The sequence below is a fragment of the Prunus dulcis genome, chromosome 1, assembly GCF_902201215.1.
Source record: "Prunus dulcis chromosome 1, ALMONDv2, whole genome shotgun sequence".
Taxonomy (NCBI): Eukaryota; Viridiplantae; Streptophyta; class Magnoliopsida; order Rosales; family Rosaceae; genus Prunus; species Prunus dulcis.
Window position 1 is genome coordinate 3,156,538 of NC_047650.1, and position 24,426 is coordinate 3,180,963.

The 24,426-nt window shown below is 36.9% G+C and overlaps 1 protein-coding gene and 1 long non-coding RNA gene across 3 annotated transcripts; one reads left to right on the forward strand and one right to left on the reverse strand.

Moving 5' to 3' along the window:
* Positions 1-17,518: 17,518 nt before the first annotated feature.
* On the forward strand, positions 17,519-20,489 carry LOC117616394 (peroxisomal membrane protein PMP22). The gene is made up of 7 exons (XM_034345702.1): positions 17,519-17,820; positions 18,003-18,101; positions 18,455-18,556; positions 18,703-18,778; positions 19,617-19,687; positions 19,778-19,863; positions 20,204-20,489. Exons 1-7 carry the CDS (start codon positions 17,749-17,751, stop codon positions 20,253-20,255), a joined length of 558 nt encoding a protein of 185 aa, XP_034201593.1. The 5' UTR covers positions 17,519-17,748; the 3' UTR covers positions 20,256-20,489.
* A 90-nt stretch (positions 20,490-20,579) lies between these two features.
* On the reverse strand, positions 20,580-21,945 carry LOC117616395. Of its 2 annotated transcripts, XR_004584133.1 has the most exons (3): positions 21,713-21,945; positions 21,446-21,475; positions 20,580-21,142 (listed from the first exon to the last, which is right to left on the reverse strand). It is a non-coding gene; the product is annotated as an uncharacterized LOC117616395 (long non-coding RNA). The 2 variants fall into 2 exon arrangements; XR_004584132.1 differs by lacking the exon at positions 21,446-21,475 and having other exon boundaries at positions 21,713-21,907.
* Between the last annotated feature and the right edge of the window lie 2,481 nt (positions 21,946-24,426).

Sequence of the window (24,426 nt, forward strand, 5' to 3'; positions counted from 1 at the left end):
TCGAATGAGCCGAGCCATTCGAAAATTTAAGACTCCAAAATTTCTCCATGGCCCTTGCCGTTCGGCAAGGGTCTAGCCATTTTTTTTTTTTTGTTTGTTCCGTCTTGGCTTTGGCTGGTGTTTAACAAGGGTTTGGGGTAGAGCTCTCGCTAGTCTTCTTCGAAGTAGTGTGGTGTGGATGGTGGGGTACCGAAGGCATGGCTCGCGCAAAATGATGACGGGGTGCCGAAGGCCTCGCTCTCGCCGAAGGATGGCGAGATGCCGAAGGCATCGCTCTCGCCGAATGATGACCGGGTGCCGAAGGTACTTTCGCCGAATGATGACGGGGGTGCCGAAGGCATAGCTCTTCGCCGAATGGTGGCAGGGTGACGAAGGTACTTTCGTCGAATGATGACGGGGATGCCGAAGGCATCGCTCTCGCCGAATGATGACAGGGTGCCGAAGGCACTTTCGCCGAATGATGACGGGGGGTGCCGAAGGCATCACGCTCGTCGAATGATGACGGGGGTGCCGAAGGCATCACGCGCGCCGAATGATGGCAGGGTGCCGAAGGTACTTCGCCGAATGATGGTGGAGTGCCGGAGGCATCGCTCTCGCCGAATGATGACGGGGATGCCGAAGTTATAGCTCTTGCCGAATGATGACGGGGGTGCCGAAGGCATCGCTCTAGCCAAAGGATGGCGAGGTGCCGAAGGCATCGCTCTCGCCGAATGATGGCGGGGTGCCGAAGGCATTCTCGCCGAATGATGGCAGGGTGCCGAAGGGCACTGAAGAAAGGGAGAACGACAGAAGCCTTTTGCGTCGTTTCCCACAGACGGCGCCAAACTGTTGATGCTCAAAATGGTTAGGCCAAGGTTGAGTCCAACTTAGTGATGAGGTGTGATGGATGATGGCTGAAGGTGAGGACCTTCACCAAGTGTGTGAGGATTTGGGCAAACGATATATAGAAGACAAGATATACGTGGTTCACCCGAATAATGGGCTACGTCCACGGAGAAGGCTGTTCTCATTATGATAATGTTTGTTTACATTTGTACAAGGGGGTTAGACCCAAATATAAAGATAACAAGTGAGAAGCTCAGCCTAGAGATGGATCTAGAAGAGAGAGTACTCAAGAGCCAGTCCCCTTCTAAGGAAAGAGTAGTCTTCTTTTATAGGTGAGGGGGAGTCTCCATCTCTTGTAGTTTTCCGATGTGGGACTCCTCTTGCTTTGCTTAGAGTTGTGATTTGTTGATGCTGCTTCTTTGGCTAAGGTGATGACCTCTCAAAGCATGGCACTCGAATGATCTAGCCTAGCTAGTTGCTCGGTCAGTTATGGTACAAACAGCCTTTTCAGTTGTGGAAATGAGATCTCTACATGTAAAATTATATATAGCTCTCTGTCTCTCTCTTTATTTCTTGCTAAAATTTGGCACCTCTAATTCTAAGCTACTATTGAATTACATGCACTACTTCAAACTATTTGGTGAATTAATTCATGTAACTGTGGTGTAGGTTGCATAACATACCTTCTCCCATGTGTTACCTTCGGCCGGATTGCAGAAGTTGTAGATGAAGGACGAAGTTGTAAGTATATATAATTAGCCAACTGGGTGCACAGATCAAATGCTGAGGTGCATCTTTAATCCCCTGGGCTTATTGATATCAAAGCATGACCTAAAATTTGGAAACATTTCTTCATTAGAGTTAAGACCATGGAATCCCCGGCCCATGTAACTTAATATTTAGTGACTTTTTTTGCCCAAATAATTAGTTGAATATATAGTTGCAACTGGGATAGCATAAACAATGTTATTCCCGACCAATAATATTATGACATGTAGAAGTGTTATCACGCGTGTCACAACGTTATTAGCCGGGAATAGCTTCATGAAAGTCTTTCTCCAAGTGCAAAAGTAAATGCTCATAACCACTCACGCTACAAGCTCTTTGCGAGTTCAACACACTTTTGCTGGTTACTACATTATCAGATTATTAATTTGAACTATAATTTTGATAAAAGCAATCAACACATAAATTATATTTTTAATAACCTGCAAGTGATGGGCTGAGTTTAATTGTTGCTTTACTAATTGGAGCTTTTGCATATGGTGGGCTTGGTTTGCGTTTAGCATGCTGTGCACAGGGTTGTGCATACTGCTGCTTGATGATGGTCCAATTCCACTGGATCTACTCATGCATCTACAGAGAGAAATTGCGTACGAAATTTGGCTTACCAGACAAACCTTGTTGTGATTGTGGTGTTCATTTCTTCTGTGACTCATGCGCCCTTTGCCAAGAGCATGCCGAGCTCAAAATTAGAGGCTTGGATCCATCCAAAGGTTCTAAATTTAATCCGCACAATTATGATATATAATTATGTGTTTATTATTAATTATGGTTCTCCTAATACACATCTTATTTTTGTGAATATTATTGTAGGTTGGACTGGACCACCAAATGCTGCTCCAAAGGCTTTCTCCATGTTTAGATAGTTAATCTCTCCAGTATTTTCTTCCTGATTGTATTGTGTATTTGTCATTTTTCTTGGCATGTTTTTTTTTTTTTTTTTCCTTGAAAGAAATGTCATGAATAAATGGGTGAATGCTGTAATTTATCTTTGGGGAATCTAGTTGGTGAAAGCGTGCCTAATAGCCAATGGGGTTTGTTTAGCTGCGGTGATTTGGCAGATCTTTCTCCCTCCCTATGTAATAGAAAAAAACGTGCCTAATAAAAAAATGGAAGGTGGATTAAAAATTCTGTCTCAGTATATTTCTGGCAAAGTGCAGTAAAAATTCAAATATATATATATATATATATCTATATCAAATGTTTCAGAAGAATTTTTTTCAATTGGTATGAGGCACTTTATGCACCACTTCGTTATTACAACTTACAATTAATTTGTGTAGTGGGAAGCACACCACACCCCACCCCCCCAAAATTTTTTTTTTTTTTCTTTCTTCTTCGTTTTTCTTCAGAGTCTTGTAGGTTTCCCAATGACTTCCTCAACTTTTGTCAAATAATTACTTTAAGAAAAAGAAAGGTTTTGTGAAGCTTTTTCAATGACTACTTTTTACAATCTTGAAACAGAAAAGTTTCTTAGTGACTCGCTTTTAGAAATAAGAAAGCAATCCAAGAGAAGCTCAATTGCATTTTCCCATACAATTCCTTGCCTCCTTGGCACAAAGAAAAAATTGTCGCTAATCTGAAAAGGTCTTTTCTTAGTAATTTCCTTGTTGTTTAATAATTAAAGGGTATTTTAAGAATGATGGTGCGTGGAAAGATAAGATGAGTGGAGAGAAATAGGACAGGAGATGGAAATAGCAACACTCAATTGTAATTTATCACTATTTTTTTGTTCCAAATAAGTACTTGTCCCTTTTTCTGTGAAGAATATGGTCAATGTAAAATTTTATGGCTTTATTCATATAAGGAAAAAACTCCCAATAATCCTTCACCCAAAAAAAATCTCCCAATAATCAATACTAAATTTATGACATTTACTAATCTGTAATCATAATTAAAATAAGGATTTGAATTCTTATTATGGATTTCTCATGTGTTTATTTCATATAGAGGAATTAAAATCTAAGTGGGACTCACACAAAATCAGGAATTCAACTCTTGATTTTGGAGGAATTGGACTCTTGGGTGGGAGGTGGTATTCTAATTCCTGGAGAACTAACCCATCAAGAATCTATCTTTTTCACCTATTATATCCTCACACAATTTTTAAAATTTCAAATTTGTCATCTACTTTAACCCAACAATGAGGGCAATTTAGTAATCAAACTTGTTTCAATTCTGATTCATGGTAATTTAGTAAACAATTTGTAAGGAATCAATACCACTACTACTCCGATTTCATATGATTTAGTAAACAACTTCAATAGGAATATGGATTCTAACTCTCCTCAATCTAACTCCTCCTCCTCATCCGATTACGGATTAGTAAACATGTCATTAAGATCTTTTCCATGTATGAAAAAGCTTAAGGCCCATTGATTGGGTGGTCAGTAGAAAATAACCATTCTCATGCGGTCCAATCTTTTTCCCTACTTGTTACTAAAGTACACAAATCCAAGAACATAAATTGTAGGAATTAGAATTTTTGTGATAATGTTTGTTGAATAATGCTACTCTTACCACATTTATATATCACATTCTCATACCACCTTATGTGGCAGATGAGGTGGAGAACCACATGAATTAAAATTAATTTAACATTTTCTTTTCTTTTATGATTTATTGACACTTTTTAATTGATGTAGTTGTCCACTTCATCTGCCAAATAAAGTGGTATGAGAATGTGGTATACAAATTGTGAGAATGTGAAGGTAAAGAGTCCAACATTGGAAAGTTGAGAAACCTAGCAATGGCTTATAAGGAGTTGGGCTACTCCCCCCATTGCCAATTAGTTTTGGAGTGGAACCTCAACTTCCTTCACAAATGTGATAAGAATAACATTACTCATGTTTGTTATTCATTTCTTAATTTAAAATCTATTACCAACTAACTCTCTCTTTCTTAGTGATATTTCTATAGTTTTATTGCTCATTTGAATTAACTTTTTATTTTATTGTCAATTAATTTCTAAATAATTACATATACAATTTTTATTGAGTTTAATATGTCTCATTTACATTCATTTAGACAGAATCTGATGGTTTCTATCTTGATTGAATTCTTATCCAATTCTAGAGGTTTAATAACTTATACCACATAGGTCATTAGGTTGCATTTGGTTCATGAGAAATGAGGTTTAGGGGTGGGAAATTAATTGTTTTCCCATGTTTGGTAAGTCTAGACATAAAAAATGGTTGCTTAGCACATGGAAAATATAGGAAAATGTAACTATCCTCCCCCCTTGGGTATCATTTTTCCTTCTCATGGGAAACTTTGAGAAAATGGGCCAGCATTAAATGCACATTTTTCATGATCATTTTGTCCCCATGAACAATTTAGAATTACAATATAGCATTAAATGCATTTTTTATTATTCAATTTCATATGGGGTATAATTGAAAATTATATTTTTAATTCACATGGTCCTCAAACTTATACATGAGTTTCATTTTGGTCTCTCAACTAAATTATTCTTTCAAATGATCGACCAACTCTTTATTAATCATAGCATTAGTCTTACCATTACATTTTCTGTTAAATTTAGTCATGTGAGTAGCACATGCTACATTTGTGGGGGTAAATAAGACTTTCGACAACTAAAAAACTAAAAAATATGGTTAAAAATAAATACAAAATTGTCTTTATTTTTTAAATTAATTAAAAACCATAAAAGAATAAAACAACAACAAAAAGCAACCCAAAAAAAAAAAAAACTTGCCCACCCAACCTCATCCCCATCTCATCGTCCTGAATCCCTAGCCACATCCATCAACAAACCCCAGAACTGAATCTACCACCCTTTCACACAAACCCTCCTTATCCTTGTATCTTCCTCTCTCTCCCCGCCTCTTTCTCTCTATCCCTCTCTGTCCTTTTCTTCCCCTCTCTCTCTCTCCCCCATATGCCTTCAGTTTCCTAAATAAAGAATTTCTAGTCACCATCTCCACCAAAACCATCACCCGAAAAACCACCATGGCTAGCCAACCAGACGAGATCAAAGAGATAGGGGGCTGCAGATGCTCTTTAATTTTCATCTTTGTTGAGGCGCAAAAAAGTCGCGGGAAGCCCAATATAACATATAATGTTGGTCATGCGTTAATCCAAGCGGTATTTTGGGAATTAATTTATTAAATAAATATAGAAATAGTGTACATGCCATGCCAAACCAATAATACATTTTTCATATGTCAATCACCTACCAAGCTCACATGAACCCAAGTCATGTGGTTTATGGGGCTTGTACGAGGGATTGTGGTGTGGAAGGTTACAGAGGTCTACAAGGCGATAATGAAGACTTTGGGCTAACTACTTGGGAGCACCAAAGTCCAAGCCCATTACTTAGAGTTCTCCAATGTGGGTGAGCAAATGAAATATTTTTCAAGCACTTCCTTTTACCTATAGGAAATAGTCATTTTTCAAATGTCTAACTTTACCCGTTGGAAACAAGCCTTTTCCAGCACTCCCTATTACCCGCTAGAAACAAGCCGTTTCCAGCACTTCCTTTTACCCATAGGAAATAATCAGTTTATGGTACCTAGCTTCACCTACTGGAAAATAACATGTCCCATTGCTCCCTTTTAACCATTGGAAATAGGCTGGTTCCAGCACCTCCCTTTACCTATTGGAAATAAAGGAAAACCATCGCCCTCTATAAATTAGCAATCATTGCACCAATTTTTCTTCAGCCATCATGACCCATCATTCGACTGTTGTAAGCAACACAGCAGCCATAGACCAATTTTTCTTCAGCCATCAAGCCTTCTCATTCGGCTGCTACAAGCAACACAGCAGTTATCAACCCCCTTCTTCAGCCATCAGGCCCCTTCCTTTAGCTGCTGGAGCAACACAACAACTTATTACTTTGGCTGCTGCAAGCATCTCAGCAGCCATCAACCCTCTTCTTCAATCATCACACCTATTTCCTAGCTTGCAAGCACCCCAGCCATAATCTCCTCTCCTTGAAACCATTCTCCCTATAAAGCCTCACCAAGCATAACTCCAAGCTTTTCCTTCCTCTTCATACCCTTCCAAGCTATAAACACCATAGCCTTCAAGCCTCAAGCTTTTCTTCCCATCCTCCTTCTTTTGAAACTCTTAAATCCATAAAGCCTCACCAAGCATAACTCCAAGCTTTTGCTTCCTCTCCATACCCTTCCAAGCTATAAACACCATAGCCTTCAAGCCTTAAGCTTTTTTTCCCATCCACCTTCTCTTGAAACTCTTAAATTCATAAAGCCTCACCAAGCATAACCCCAAGCTTTTCCTTCCTTCCAATCTGTAAACATCATAGCCTTCAAACCTCAAGCTTCCATCCTTCTCTTGAAACTCTTAAATCCCCATAGCCATAACCATAAATAACAAATTATCAACACCCAACCACAAGCATATCCAACACCAAGCCAAGCACAAGCATTCTCATTTGCTAAACTTGTGGGTCTTTAGCTCCCACACTCCAAGCTCTCATGTCAAGCTCACACAATCTCAGTTCAACATCAATGCACCATCTCCAACTCTTTGTCTAGCTGCCGGAAACATCAACACAAAATAAGCAGCCGCTAGAAGAAGAACAGAGTACTCCCCTCGGACTTGCTTCTCCCTCGAGATGCTTTGGGCCTAGTTCTCGCTAACTCATAAAAATGGGCAACGAAGGCTTATGTTAGACCAAGTCTTACTCTGCCTACGGTTTCAAGAGTTTGTGATCAAGTCAACTTGTTATCCACCAAGAGTTAGTTTTGGTTAAGACTCTTTTAAATATTTCATTCCGTGTAAATCTAAGCGTGCTGTTTCTGTTGTATTGTTTGAATTTCAAATAGCCTTGTAAATAGGGATTTCAGTTCCCTGATGTAATCTTGAATGAAGTACAAATACATGCAGCCCTTACTGATTGGGTAATGCAATTGAGATCACACATCCTTCTCTAAGTTTTTCATGGTATCAGAGCCCTAGCAGTCTAACGACACATATCCAAATTATTTTTTTTTTTTCCTCTTTGCTTCCATGGCCGACTCTAGCAACAGTGACTCCCCCCAAACTATCAACACCACTCTCCCAAATTCCACCATGAACCCCTTCTCTTCCTTCACCTCAGTTGTAAACATTAAGCTGGACCGTACCAATTATCCTTTGTGGTTGGCTCAGATCTTACCTATTCTCAGGAGTCGGGACCTGATGGGTTATGTTGATGGAACCATTGTTTGTCCTTCCCTGCAGCTTTCTGGAAGTACAACTCCCAATCCTGCTTACACAACCTGGGTGCAGTACGATCAAATGATACTCAGCTGGATTAATGGCTCTCTCACGCCGTCTGTGCTTTCGGTCGTGGCCAGCAAGAGGACCTCTTGTGATATCTGGGAGGCTCTTGAGCAACGCTATGCTTCTACATCCCAGAATCGCATCTTGTTTCTGCGAAATGAACTTATACAAACCAAAAAAGGTGATTTGTCGATTGCTGATTATCTTGATAAAATGAATGCTATTTCTGATAACCTTGCCCTAGCTGGCAAACTTGTGGGTGATGATGAACTTGTCCAGATTATCTTGAACAATCTTGGACCTGCTTATGAGATGACAGTGAACGCTGCTTAGGCACGTGATACTCTCATCACGTACCCTACACTTGAGGCGCTCTTCCTGACTACAGAAAGAAGGATGACTGAGCAAGCTGCCCCTTGTGGAGGCTGCTTCTGTTAATGCTTTTGTCACTGCCAGAGGTCGTGGTGGACGATTTCATGGCAACGGACGAGGAACAGTTCCAGCTGGACGTGGCGGTGCTGCTGGACGTGGTGGTGTCAATCCTCGCCCCAATCCTTATAATAACAATGTGAGACCTAATTATGCAAACAATGGTGAAAGGTTTAATGGTACAGGTGAAAGGATTACATGCCAGATTTATGGGAAACAAGGGCATCTTGCCCTAGATTGCTACCAGTGAATGAATACTGCGTATGAAGGAAGGGTCCCAGCCAAGAAACTCACTGCCATGGCTACCTCTCCTATTACTCTTAATCGACAAACCAATGGGCAGTGGTTACTTGATACTGGTGCCAATGCACATGTCACTCCAGATCTTCAGAATTTGGTTAATCCAAAAGAGTATAACGGTAATGAGAATGTTGGTGGAGTAGGTAATGACTCTGGAATTTCTATTTCTCATCTTGGTTCAAATACATTACGTACTAAATCTTGCTCATTTGAATTAAAAGATATCTTAAGATGTCCCACTGCCTCCACACATATTATTTCTGCCCATAGATTTACCTTAGACAATCAGTGCTATATACTTATTTTCCCTCATTTTTTCCTTGTAAAGGACCTCAAGACCCGGAAGACGCTTTTCCACGGGAGATGTGAGAATGGCTTATATCCATTTTCAGGTGGCGGTGGACAGTTTAACTACCCTATTTCAGTGTGTGTAGGCATTCGAGTCTCGGCTCAAAAATGGCATTCACGTCTTGGTCATCCTACCTCGTCTACTGTCAAGTTTTTAATTTCCAATAAGAAAGTACCAGTTCTTGGTGCTTCCAATGTAACGTTTTGTCAGTCATGTCCCTTAGGAAAGAGTACTAAATTACCTTTCAGTATTTCCAAGTCTGTCTCTCAATTCCCTTTACAATTGTTGCATTCTGATGTTTGGTGTTCTCCAGTAAATTCAGTTGATGGTTTTCGTTATTATGTGTTATTCGTGGATGATTATTCTAGATATTCTTGGGTTTTTCCAATGAAAAGAAAATCTGAAGTTTTTGAAATTTTTGTGAGATTTAAAGCACAGGTCGAAAATATGTTCAATACTTCCATCAAACCCCTTCAATGTGATGAAGGTGGGGAATATAAAAGTCATGTTTTTCAAAATTATCTTGCATCTCACGGCATTTCACAACGATTTTCGTGTCCAAAACATCCTGAACAAAATGGTATTGTCGAACGAAAACATCGTCACATTGTTGAGTCTAGTATTGTCATGCTTTCTCATGCCCATATTCCAAATAAATATTGGGTGGATGCTTGTTTAACAGCTACTTATTTAATTAATAGATTGCCAAGTCGTGCCTTGTCCCCTAAATCGCCGTATGAAAAATTGTTTGCCAAAGTTCCCAAATATGAAACTCTCAAAGTGTTTGGTTGTCTTTGTTTTCCTTGGTTAGTCCCTTATACACAACATAAACTCCAACCAAAGTCAAAATCATGTGTGTTTTTAGGTTACTCACTGAATCATCAAGGGTATAAATGCTTAGACTTGTCCACGAGACGAATCTATTTGTCTCGCCATGTCCTATTCGATGAGGACACTTTTCCATTCAAGGAACTCACATCTTCCCTGGACAGCATTGGAACCACAGGTAGTAATACTTCCCCTGACTTGTTATTTACTTTTCCTCTTTTATCTCCATCACCCCAGGCCAACCCATTATCTCCTAGCCCGCCTTTACAGTCCCTTCATCAACCAAACACCATAGCATCTGATATTCCTAATCCTACTAACCTGCCCTCCACTCCTGCCTTACTTGATCCTCTAGCCACGGCAAACCCAATGCCTTTACAAATCTCTAGGCCTACCATTTCATCTTCACATGAGCAACAGGCAGTACCAGTTCCTGAACTAAACCAATCTGTGCCAACTGATACTCATGGTGATCTGTCTTCCAATCAACAGTCAATCCAACCTCAAAGAATGACTACTCGTTCCCAATCTGGCATTCACAAACGTAATCCTAAATATGCATTGCATGTTAATATTGATCATTCTCTCGTTGAACCAACCTGTTATAGTTAGGCCTTCAAGCAACATGAGTGGAGGAATGCCATGGTTCAAGAGTTCAACGCACTACAGCGTTGTGGTACCTGGAAACGTGTTCCGTATCATCCACAAATGAATTTGTTGCCTAACAAGTGGGTTTTCAAGCTTAAACAGCGTGCGGATGGCTCAATAGAAAGGTATAAGGCGAGGCTTGTTGCCAACGGATTTCATCAGAAGCATGGCATTGATTATACAGAAAACTTTAGTCCTATGGTGAAGCACAGCACCATACGACTTGTTCTTAGTCTTGCGGTTTCCAAACGGTGGCCTATTAGACAATTGGATGTACATAATGCATTTTTGCATGGATTTTTGAACGAGGATGTGTATATGAGACAACCTGCTGGTTTTGTTGATCAGCAATATCCTAATTATGTTTGCAAACTGCAACGGAGTATCTATGGCTTGAAACAAGCTCCTCGTGCTTGGTTTCATCGGTTCTCAGAATTTTTGCTTCAATTGGGATTTGAAGCATCCACTTGTGATTATAGTTTGTTTGTTTACAATCACAGAGGTATTTACTTAATTCTGTTGATATACGTGGACGATATTTTGTTGACAGGAAATAGCTCACGACAAATGGGTTGCTTAATCAAAAAACTGGGAACTTTATTTTCCATGAAGGATTTGGGTCCATTACATTATTTTTTAGGAGTTGAAGTACAATATATGAATGATCAGATGCATTTGAGTCAAGCTAAGTATGCCTTGGACTTGTTGAAGCGTACCAACTTTTTGGATGCCAAACCAATTTCAACTCCAGTTCCTTGCGGCCAGAAATTGAGTGCTTATGATGGTGAGCCACATGACAATCCAGACTTGTATCGGAGTGTAGTTGGCGCGCTACAGTATCTAACCATCACCAGACCCGATCTTTCCTATGCTGTGAACCAAGTCTGTCAGTTCATGCACTCTCCAACAACTATGCATTGGACGGCAGTCAAGAGGATACTTCGCTATGTTAAAGCCACGTACAATCATGGTCTTCTGTACAAACCTGGTCTTTCACATCTCACGGCCTTTTCCGATGCTGACTACGCTGGGAATCCTGACACTCGGCATTCCACTGGTGGTTTCTGCATTTACTTCGGCTCCAATCTTGTGTCATGAAGTTCTAAGAAACACAAAACGGTGTCTCGCTCGAGTTCCGAAGCTGAGTATCGGCAGCTGGCTTACACAGCTGCGGAACAGTCATGGCTAAAGTCTCTTTTCCGTGACTTAAAGTTACATCTTGTTTGTCCGACCATTTGGTGCGACATCCATTGCCCTAGCTTCGAATCCAATTTTTCATTCGCGCACGAAGCATTTAGAAGTTGATTACCATTATGTTCGTGAAAAGGTGGTTCGTGGTCAGTTACTGGTGAATTATATTTGTTCTCAAGATCATATTGCTGATTTGTTCACTAAAGGCCTGTCTTCTTTGCGTTTCAAATTTCTAGTTTCCAAGCTTTCAGTGGCTTCCCCCCCTGTCAGCTTGCGGGGGGATGTTAGACCAAGTCCTACTCTGCCTACGGTTTCAAGAGTTTGTGATCAAGTCAACTTGTTATCCACTAAGAGTTAGTTTTGGTTAAGACTCTTTTAAATATTTCATTCCGTGTAAATCTAAGTGTGTTGTTTATGTTGTATTGTTTGAATTTCAAATAGCCTTGTAAGTAGGGGTTTCAGTTCCCTGATGTAATCTTGAATGAAGTATAAATACATGCAGCCCTTACTGATTGGGTAATGCAATTGAGATCACACATCCTTCTCTAAGTTTTTCAAATTTATCACTCTATGGTGATCCAAGAATCAACAAGCCCGGACAAGCCTTCCAATGGAAAAGACCCCAACAATCTTTAATTGCTCTTTAATTTAACCCAATTAGCTTTCCACACTGTGAATTTCATGGATTCCTTCAAAGCACGAGACTTTCCAGGTGCTTCTCTAGGCCCACTATTCTATGTTAGGACTCAAGATCCTACATTGGAAAAATAGCTAGCATATCCTAGAGTGGTTTAAGATCTCATGGGTACCTTGCCCTCACAAGCCAGTTTTTAGGGGCAAGTTCTATTATGGGCTCTTAACATTTAGTATCAGAGTCTGGTTTCACCATGTAACTAGGCCCAAATTCATGGAAACGGCAACATGTAGGCTAGATTAAAAATGATCGATATCATGCCATATCGAGTTATTGAATATAATAGGTGAGTGAAGCTGCCTCAAACGAAGGAAAGGGCTACCATCGGGTCAGTGTCGACAGAATGGGCCAACGAGGACGTTGGATACGGAAGCGTGGAGGAATGTTAGGACTCAAGATCCCACATTAGAAAAATAGCATATCCTAGAATGGTTCAAGAGCTCATGGGCACCCTTCACTTACAAGACGATATATAGGGGCACGTTCTACCCATAGCCTCTTAACATTCCAGTACCGATTTTGAGCTTGCCCGAGTTGAATAACTCGGATTCACATATTATAATGGTGGCCTCCTTCTACAAGTTAGCTTATTTTACCGATCATGCTCGTTTGCTACAAAACCCTTGGGTCTAGGTTTGTTCGAAGAGAGAAAGAGGGAAGAGAGAGAAAGGGAGAAAGGATGAGAGGACAGGGAGGGAGGGGAAGAGAGGGTGGGGTACGGGGAGGAGAAGATGGCCTGATGGTTCTCAGGCTAAGGGGTGGGAGGTGATAAATGGAGAGAGGTTTTTTTTCTTTTTGTTTTAGTTTTTAATTTATTTAGTATTTTATTTAACTTGACTGTTTTACCTTTATATTTGACTGCAACATTGACAGAATATAACAGTAGGACCAATGCGCCGATTAATAAAGAGTTGGTGGATCATTTGAATGAATAATTTAGTTGAAGGACCAAAATGCAACTTGGGTATAAGTTTGAGGATCATTTGAGTTAAAAACCCATTGGAAAATTAAACAAACTTTGTTTTACATTCCTACACAAACCAAACATGAGAAATGAATAAAGTGGTATTTCCTATTGTTTAAGCATTACCAAACATAGGAAAATAATCTTTCATTTCCCCTCCCTTAGAAAAAAAAAACATGGAATTATTTCTCATCAAATCTTTTCCGTGAACCAAACAAGACCTTAAGATGGTAAACTACAGGGTAAGGATCACGTCCCAAAAACCCTAGCCCCTTTTCTCCCCAAAAACACTCTTAGAGCCTTTTCCACTTTGAGAGGGGAGGAAGCCATTGTTCTTCCCCCCTCTCCCCTCTTCTCTTCCTCCTTTCACCTCTTCCCCCATTTTCAGAGACAAAGGGTTTTCCTTATTTGTCTTAGTTTTGTTATGATTTTCATCCAACTATTATAGGCGGCTGCGACTCAGCGTCTAATCTTCACCTACATTTTGGCATCGGATCTCCACCACCATCTTTTTTTTACAATTTCTTTATGTTTGGAATAAGTTGCAGAGACTCTTTGGGTTCTCTGTGTAGTTTTCACCTCTTCTTTTGTGAGAGTTTTTCATCTCTCCTTTGTGAGAGCTTTTCATCTCTCCTTTGTGAGAGTTTTATTTATATTGTTATGGCTTGATTTTTTCAAGTTTTATCTCTTTTTTATAATTCTAAGTTTGCAATCGTAGTTGGAATGCCTATACCAGAGTTTCTTCGATCCTGCCTGATCGTTAGTGGAGACACACAAGATTGTCTTAATTTTGATATTAGATCGCTCCGTTATTGTAATGGCCCTTTTGTGGCTAGTTTGTATTGGCCCTTTATAGCTATTGACTTTTTTGGCTGAATTATAAATGCAATCATAAAATTTCTCAAAGAAAAAAAAACAAAAACAAAAAAGATCTTAAGATGAGATGAGATGAGAAACAAACCTAACAAAAAAGTTGACATATAGAGACCATGAAGATAACGATGATGATGCGGCAAAACTTTTTTTTGCTGTCATATACCATAGAGAGCATATATATATTTGCCAAGTAGAGATCATATACATTAACACACATCAAAATTTAACCATATAAACTTATATATTCTATCTATGAATTTTTCTATGTTAAGGATGTTCATACGGTAAGAAAAGCGCTCACATTATTCTGCTTAGGTAAATGTATATTTCAACGATCGGAACCATCTTTATTTTAATTATCCTTACAAAAAAATTATTTAGATCCGAAGTTATTTGAGTCATCCAAAATTGAAACGGGAATGGCTAAATAATTTTTTATTTAATTATTCTTTTGTATAGATAAACCTGAAAGATAACCTAAAAACTAAACAATTTCGATCAATGGTTTACAATCCAGAACAGAAAAATTCTTATTTTAAGTAAAAACCTCCTTATACCATAGAAAACATCTACCATCTATATCACCTAATCTAAATACTTTGCACCCGGTGTGCTTGTGAGGAAAAAAAAATTTGTATTAATTACAGGGTAGAGAAAATGACAACAATAATAAATAGAAGCAGTACGGTCTTTTTGCTATAAAAGCACAAGGAATGCAAATGCCCCAGTCCATCCATATCAGACTCTCCCAGTGATCAAGATTGAAAAATAATGAAGGGATCAAAAGGAATATGGCAGATGTATTGTGTTGTGTTGTTCCTTGCCTTATCATTTGGTCTAGGTACTCCATGGCGATGGCCGTCGACACCTTTCACAAAGAACTTCGTGCGCATCGTCAACAACCTCAGCAATAACCAAACATTCACATCTCATTGTAAATCCAAGGACAACGATATTGGTCTCCATACTCTCGCTCCTAACGAGCAGTACGAATGGAAATTTCGTGTCAACATATTCAGTTCAACACTCTACTTTTGCAACTTCTGGTATAAGGACTACCATAACGTTTTTGATGCCTTCGAAGCCAAGTATGAGTTTATTTACGATTGTGGTGGAGCTCATTGCGTATGGAAAGCCAAAGATGATGGGATATACTTGACTCAAGGCCAGACAATGGAAGATAAGAAATGGTATGATTGGAAAAAAGAATGAAATGTGATATGAGGCTTGCTTTAATTGCTTGTACTCAAAATAATAAAACTAGTTTATTTTCTACTTTGATTTCTTCTTGTTTGTTTGTTTTTTTATTTATTTTGTATGTGCAAGAATCATGTTTGGTTGGAAACAACAATTTAGACAGAGATCAAATGCTATTTCTTTTATTAGTTGACTGGGTTTTCTGTCAAACTTAGGTTTGGTCAACACTCATGTAATGCTGCTGTTGATGGTATCAGTATTGGCTTTCTTTTGGTCAGAAAGTACTGGTTATTGGCTTAATCGCAATTCGTTTGTCATTTTACAATTTAATCAAAACCGAATGAGTTGACCAAATTTAAGACTCTTAAATTATACTGTATTTTTTATTTTATTTTTTAAACAATTCAGGAGAGAGAAAGTGTGACATGATTATAGATGGTAATTTTATTTTTATTTTATTTTATTTTTTGGAACTGCGGCGATAAATTGCATTCATAATTCATGATGAGATGTATCTCCATTCGTAGCCACACATGACCTAAGAAATTCAAGCAAAAGAGTCACAAGTCTGGAACAACCAAACGAATACCTCAACTCAACACTCCTAACTACAACTACAACTTTATAGTTTGGCTTTCCATAAAGTATAGAGTCAACCTTTTGACCAACAATATACGGAGTCCTTGAATGACAAAAACAAATTCATTAAACTTTGGCCACATTACAATGTATATCCTTGTAATCCAAGTCAATTTCCATTTTAGTATTAAAATTGTAATTTCAATTAAATCAATCATAAAGGCTATAGCTTAACAATTGCAATTAAGACAAAAACAAGATTTTTGATCAATTGAGTGGCAAAATGTTGACACTGGAGAAACTTTCATCACACTAACACGTGTTGTTATTAATTCTCTCGTGTTATAAGACATCTATCTTTTATTTATACCATATCATAAGTTCATGAAATCTAAATTATATTATCCACTCATGATATAATTATTGGAGCTTAAAGTGAAATTTCATTCTATCTTTGTCTCACCTTGTAAAATTACAAGTTTGTCATAGTCTTTATCCTAATTAGTAAGTTGAGTTGGGCCAAGTTGTGGACATGACCTTGGCCCTAACTTTGTATTTGGGCTTAGGCTTATATTAAATAATATTAATAGGAAATTACAATTTTCAAATTTTATTTTTTGATAAAAAAATTAGGTCTTGTTTGATTGATTAAAATCAGGTTATTTACTTTCACATTAGCTTGAAAATTGAACTAACATAAATAACAACATTATATATTCTCTTGTGTATTGAGAGGAACACAACAAGATTAGGAATTTAAATAGATGATCGTCGGAAAAACTACAAGCACTGAATAATGGCATGGAATTTTGTCTTTAGGACAATTTTAGTAATTTGCAGGCCTTTATCGATTGATCAAGTCTGTTTTGTTTATCTCGTTTATATTAAATTTATATCTCTATTGACTTATTATTCATATTTGTTTGAATTATTATTTTTTATTTTTTTATTTTTTTATTTTTTTATTTTTTATTTTACAATAACTTGTGATTAATAACACTACGTGAATGAATGTGTAACTGTCACATCTAAAAGGGACATGTATAGGCTATTTTTGTCTTTCATGCAAGCGCCATCTATTTTAAGGGGATTGCTTCTCTAGGAAGTGCTTATGTTCAAAAGCGTTTTTAATAAAAGCGCTTTTATTATAAAAATCTTGAATTTTCATTAAAAAAATTCAAGATTCAAGTGCTTCTTGGAAAAGCATTTAAAAGTGCTTCTTAAAGAAGCACATAGCAAGTGCTTTTTGAAGAAGTATAGAGCATTTGTTTCTCCAAAAAACGCTTTTATGACTCAAAAGCATTTCTAAATTTTTCAGACAAATACTGTCAAAATCGCTTTTAGTTATTCTAGAAGCACGCCTAATTAAAAGCACTGATTGCTATATATTTCATTCGTTCCAATATAGCTTATGTGGAATGAATAAAATAAAACGCTAACCGAAATAAACTTGCACGCGAGCACCAAATAAATAGTTTGATAGAATTAAAATTAAGGGACAAAATTGTTTTTTTTATATTAAATTTATTCCAAACTTAAATTGTAACTTTAGCTTGAACTTTTCCTGACAAATGTTATTATAAGACTATAAACCGGTAGTCGTCTTCCTTATTTTCCTGGAGGCTACTGGTCTTCTTTGATCATACACACTACTTTCTCACACCACCTAACCCCAACTTGTCGTTAATGATTAAAATAAATGAATACCATTATAAAAATCGAGTGCTATAAAACCCCATTTCAATTTTTCAGCTCTTCTGAATCTTTATAAGACTCAAAACGCAACCCTCTCCTCTACTGAGAAAAACAGAGGGAAAGAACGTTGGAGTCGCCATGTCTGAAATAGTCAACGAGGCTTGGAGAAAATATCTCATACAGCTTCAATCCCACCCTCTCAGAACTAAGGTTTGTTTCAGTTTTTGAATCATACCCAGTTTTTCTTTTCGTTTTGTTTTTCTTACTATGTCTTTGTAAAGATTTCAATTCAAAGATGAAAACTCGGGCCTGTTTTTGAATATTTTGTTGCTTTTTGGTGTATAAGTCATTAAATTTTTTGGTTTATTTGCTTTGAATTGATGGGTTACTAGGCAATTACATCTGGAGTTTTAGCTGGGTGTAGTGATGCAATAGCCCAGAAGATTTCTGGGATCAAAAAGCTTCAATTGAGAAGACTGCTTTTGATAATGGTATGCCTATTTTGATCATGATGTTTAAAATTATTGTTTCTTTAACAAATTGCTAAATGGGTTGGATTATATTCTCAATTTTGGTCTGAACTTTATAAGAGATTATCAAAATTGGTGTGGCTGCAGAGAAAATGGTGGACAGAAGAAGGAACTATATATGTTTCCTTGTTTCTTATGCAGTTGTGGTTTCCTAGAATATATTCATCTTAGCAACCATGTAATGAATTGAAATTCAAAAAATTTACATTGGCCTTTTCTCTTATAGACTGGTATGCTTATCAGGTTATATATAATTGTGTTATGTCATGATCATGTATATCATGTTGGAATCTGAAGCTTAAATTCGTTTTCAGCTCTATGGGTTCGGGTATGGGGGACCATTTGGGCACTTCCTCCACAAATTGATGGATATAATATTCAAGGGAAAGAAGGACAACAAAACTATTGCAAAGAAGGTAATCGTTTTTTGTGAAGTCAATTTTTGTGCTTTCCAACATATAATTCTCATGCTTTGTTCATGCTAATTTGAGTTAAATAAATGCCAGAAGCCTGAATGCAATTTTTGAGTAAACTATTGATGAATGAAAATTTCAAATATCAGGTTTTGCTGGAACAATTAACTTCTTCCCCTTGGAACAACATGCTTTTCATGATGTACTATGGCTTGGTGGTTGAAGGTATGCACATATCTTTGGTATACTGTTAACTGATCTGTCTCTTATTCGATATCTGGTATCCATTAATTTTTGGTCTTTAGTTATAGTAGTATGATGGCTTGGTAGGACTTGATTGCTCTCTTGTCTTTTTTCTTTTATGTTTGTTCTTTCTTTGGTTCGCCAACTGGGGCAAGAGGATGTCTACTGTGTATACTATACTTTGAGTCAGTTAGTAGGATATATCAATTCACATTTTCTGGTTTTAGAGCATTTTAAGCTGCAGGGTGTAGACCTCTGTCCTTTTAATTGGATGTTTTTAAGCTGTTATTGTGGTGGGCTTGAGTTTAAAAGGGGCGAAATCTAAAGTTATAGTTATTGCATAGTTTAGTTTATCATTTAGACTGAAATTTTGTTCTGTTTCTAAAGGTTATTAAACCACCAAACTATTTACTTTAGAGAATCCTGCCTTGAAANCCAAGCTCCAGTTTCTCCATGTTTATGAGTTGTTTTCGTTCCCTCATTTCAAACGTCAATTTCATTCTTAAGAGCAGAGTTCCAGTTCTGTAATATGTGATATCTTGATAGAGTATGTTTGGAATCTGTGTTCAGGCCAAATAGATACTGAAGAAATGATAATGAAATTTTGGTGCTGAAGCTGAATTCATCTTATTCTGCATATTCTTTCTTGGTCTTTATGATTTTTATCCATATATCATATTAAATTCATGCCTTAATATGTTTTGATCTATCATCCAACAAATTACCTGTCTCCTGTCACTTGTTCCTTTGGCAACTGTGAATCAAGAATCATGATAGTAGACTTGTACTGATGCAATGCTTTTTAAACTTTGCATTGCAGGAAGACCATGGAATTTAGTCAAGAGTAAAGTTCGAAAGGACTACCCTTCTATTCAATTGACAGCATGGAAGGTATAAAATATTAGCCATATTTCGTTGTTTTATACTCAAGGCTATCCTTGAAACAAAGATTTGGAAATACTGACTTGATGATGGTTGCAGTTTTGGCCAATTGTTGGTTGGGTGAATTACCAGTATATGCCCCTGCAATTCCGGGTCTTGTTTCACAGCTTCGTTGCCTCGTGCTGGTACGCTGCTATATTTTTTCTTCTTTGTTCCCTCTTTAAAATAAGAAAAAAGGATAGTTGTACAAGGTTGCCGTATCCACATTGTATTAGTGCTTCTCAGATACTGTCCTGTACATATCTATTACGGTATTACTAATACCTCATATGGACTGTTAAGTAATGATTTATAGCTAATGAATGATCATAGAGTCAATACTAACATGAAACCCTATATTAATTTTAAAAGAAAAAGAATATATATAGCGTTTTGTGGCATATTTTTTACTTGTGTCATAAATATCTAATGCAATTCAGATCATTGTGCAACTAAACCTACTCCTTCTTAACTTGCTTATTTCAGGGCAATCTTTCTCAATCTGAAGGCTAGATCGGGGGTAATCAAGCAGGCCTAGAACACCTAATTTTGTTCTTCCCTTTTCTATGTTTGATTGGAGCTCTTACACTCATTTTGTGAAAATGGTTTCCTGATTAGTATCCTTTGTATAAGTTTCTAGCTGAATTAGTACTATGAAGCGGTCGATTTTCTTTCTTACTGCCAGTTCTATCATACGGTTGAATTATTGTAGGATATACTTAAATCTAGTTCAATTTGCAGAAGATCAACAATGTTTCAGTTGATTTTGTGACATCTTATTTTCTGACACTTAGATTCCAAAATCTGCAACGCCATCTGATCAAATTTAGATTTACTTGGAATGGCCAGAGGAAAAAAGAAATTGTGACAATGAGTTTTAGAAGTTGGATTGAGCATCTTTCTTCAAATAACTAACAATTTTATTGTAAAGAAAGAAATTGCTAATGTATGTGGGGCCGAAAGCGCGTGCTGAGAGACTAGAACACATAAGTTCAAGCAAGCACACAACACGCTTTCACGTCATCCATGATTTGAACTGTTCAAACATCCATATCTTGACTACTAAACCATGGATTTACACTCCCCTGCCTCCACAGTCCAGGGAGGCTCAACTTTTCTTTGTCTGGTTATGACTTCATGCACCACTTCAACAAAAAACTTCGTAGTTACTGCGAAGAAAAAAATGACCAAAATATGACGAACAACAATGAAGTAAACGACCAAGGTTAATGATAGTTTATGGTCTTCATTGCTCTTCATAATCTTAATCAAACAAAATGATCCCCATATAGCACCTGTGAAGCAAAAATACATGCAAATTCCCAAAGCTTGAGGCATAGTCAAACATTCCTTCTCCTTGTCCATTTCCATAATATATCAGAGCCCACCTGATGTTCTTTCACTTTTTCAGTTCTTTGTGGTTACCTGAAAATATATGTGACATGAATTTTAAACAGGGGAAAACGAATTAGTATTTTATAAATTACAATTTTTAATATGTACATATTTTTCTGGATTTTCCATTCAATTGTGGATTTTTGTAATTACCTTGTTAGCATTCATGACAAAATCCAAAACCCACAATCAGATTTGTGGTCCAGTTAAAATGTTATATAACAAGATCATGAAAGTTATTAGATTCAAGTTAATAAATAACCAAAATTAAGATGTGCGCACTTATATTATTATCGTGGTGAGTTTAAAGCTCTAGTGATAGAGCTAGCTCACCATAAAAGTTCGACCCTCATCCTTCCACTCCTTGAATTTCAAAAAAAAAGAACAAAAAAATTAAGCGTATATCTTTGAAATAAAACCTCGAATAGTCTTAACAAGTAGCACCTTATAGTAAATTAAAGAACTATATCTAACATAAACAAGTCAAAATAGTTACAAACTCAAACAAAAAGGAGAATAAACAAATAAGACTCAGCTTTCAAAGTTTTGTTCAATCTTAAATCCAAGGACCTCCAAGTCCAAGAAGGTTGAGAAACTTACTTGTATACAGGTAGCTCTAGTCAAAAGCAAAAAGACCCTCTGTCAGTTACTCTTTCAAACTGCGAATATATAGAATTCCAAACAAAACTTGAATTACAATTATATAAGATCGATGAGAGCCAAAACAAAATCAATATCTTGTTGATATGGGATTTTGGTGGGAAGTTTGGTTTGATAAGTAAATTACTCAAAACGCATTTGATTTGTACATGGGCTCCCACCTCAAATCATGGCCGTTAATTTTATTTTATTTTATTTTTTTTTCTTGTTGGGGTTTCAATATGGGCTTTGAGCAAAGATTTTAGGCCAGAATGTGGCTTTGTCAATGTTACTTCACCTTTTTTCTTTAAAAAAAATACATTCCATGTGATAATAGCAGTCATTTTGTGTACATTCCATGTGAAAATACTTTTGCGGGGTGTGACGTTTTGCATATTGTAACCAAAAAGTTTGACTCATTTAATACCAAATTTTAAGGCCTACCCCCTTTTATAATTTTAATTCCATCAGTTCTTCTTCCTCACAACCCTCAACAAAAAGAAAATTCTTAACAATTATTTTCATAGTTTTTATGCTAATATATCAAGAATTAGTTGTGTCTTCGAATAGTTAGGATTTTTTTACAAGACCTTTCCTATTGAGAGAGGCGTTAATATATTAAACTCACACACACTACACAGATGCTAAGACTCAAACCCGAACCTGTCCTGAGAGAGCAATTACTCCAAACAGACTACACTAATAGGTTCTTTGCTCAAAAATTAGGATTAGAATACACTATTCATTCTCAAGTAAAACATTTGTACATAAATTAAGTTTATTTTAAAAGAATTAGGGATAAAAATTAAAAATTGCAATTAGTTACGAAGCAATACTTAATAATTTTGTGTGTTTGATGAGTTCGATGTTAATTATGAATTGTTGACCCCATGAATAATTTTTGGCTACACACTACATCGTTTATTCCTTTTTGTTCTTTTTGAATGAAAGGGCCTCAGTGTTTATCGTTTAGCCTAAAGACAATTCAAAACAAAGAACTATAGGGAGGCACGCATGAATTGTTGACCATACATATCCCAGTATGTATCTGCTGGTTTTGGAAGTTTGTATAGCCAATGAGATAATGTACCTTTTCAGAAATTAAATCCAAGTGCAAACTCATTCATCCCTTCGTCGCCGTCGTCGACTCTCAATGAAGCACTCCATATCACTTTGATTTACGAAAAGTAAGATCAAACTCGAGTGCAAATGGGGCGAGTATTTTAGTGAACTGAACTAAATATTAACTTGGACATTTTGTTTTTAGTGAAAGTTTGGAAGGGAAAGGTGACAGAAAAAAGAGATTTAAATCTGAGAAAACTGATCTGTAAACGAATCATCTTACCATTGAAATATAGACCTGTTGGCATTAACTTAGACCTTGTTTTGATAAGACAAGTTGATTTTATCAGGTACTATTCTTTTATCTTTTTCAAGTCTAAGTAAGTGTGAGTGGCTGATATCCAAAGTGTTGTTGTACTCTTACAAATAGTAAGGTACGAACTTTAGAAAAAGACAGTAGAATAACTGTACAACGTCCAAAATACAAATCATGAGCTGCGGTCGACATGATTGACGTGGCGGTGTTAATTCATAATGAAAAAGAGTAAGGAGTTGGAGAGAGCTGGTAGAATTTGATGACCGATGGTGGTGATCTTTTATTTGGTTCGATCAAAATCAAATGTAAAATCACCTAACTCATTTGAAATGCAATCTAACCAAAGCACCAAGCTTCAAGCCAGATCGTGACTGTAATGTATAGGTAAAAAAACGAGTATTATAGGAGTGTGAATATAAGGCCCCGTTCGGTAACGTTTTAAGGGGTTGTTTTCATTTTCAGAGAACAAAAATGAGTCAAAAACACGTTCGGTGGCCCAAAAATAGAAAACATTCATGTGTACTTATAGAAAACAAACAAAAAAGTGTTTTCATTCTCATAGGAAACGTTTTCATAAAAATAACTCATATATTATTATTTCAAATTGTACTACTAGACACGTTTTCATTGTTTTTGTTTTCTGAAGATGTTTTCTAATTAATCTACCAAACGCATTTTCATTTCCTGAAAATGCAAATTTATTTTCTTGTTTTCATTCTCTGAAAATATTCTAAAAAAACATTCTCCTAAAACGTTACCAGACGGGCCCTAAGTATCTTAATCGGTACGTAAAATCAATGTTTACATTGTCAGATTCATAATATGATAAAAAGCATCTTTCACGTTTCAAACCATCTTGACCAAAACAAAAATACGTACTCTGTATATACCACTCATTATATTAGTATGTCAAAATGGAGAAAATTATTTCAAAAAGTTGTTGTATACAACTTTCCTCTCAAAAAAAAATGAGTAACATCACCAACAAGGGGGGGCTGAATATGAGAGAAGTGTTGTATACGATACCGGCAAGATGTTTTGTGGATGTAGGGTTCATTTATAGAAGTTGTGTCATAAATGACTTACTGTATTAAGACAGCTTAATGGGGAAACTTCCTCGAAGCTTACACGCAAAAAAAAAGGTTGTGTATTGATGGAAGAAAGAAGCCCATGAATTTTCGACAGGAAAACGTCAAGCACAAGGCTTGTTCAGACAAGAATTGCTCTAAAATTTTGGCACAACTCTCTCATTTAACTTCAAGAAGTGGGTTTCCAGACAAGACATTTTTCTTTTAGA

Excerpts from the sequence above, each read along its gene's own strand:
- LOC117616394 (XM_034345702.1), top strand. The coding sequence starts at position 17,749 with ATGTCTGAAATAGTCAACGAGGCTTGGAGAAAATATCTCATACAGCTT. Across the intron at positions 18,102-18,454 it reads GAAGACTGCTTTTGATAATG|CTCTATGGGTTCGGGTATGG; the intron begins GTATGCCTATTT and ends ATTCGTTTTCAG. Across the intron at positions 18,779-19,616 it reads CTATGGCTTGGTGGTTGAAG|GAAGACCATGGAATTTAGTC; the intron begins GTATGCACATAT and ends TTTGCATTGCAG.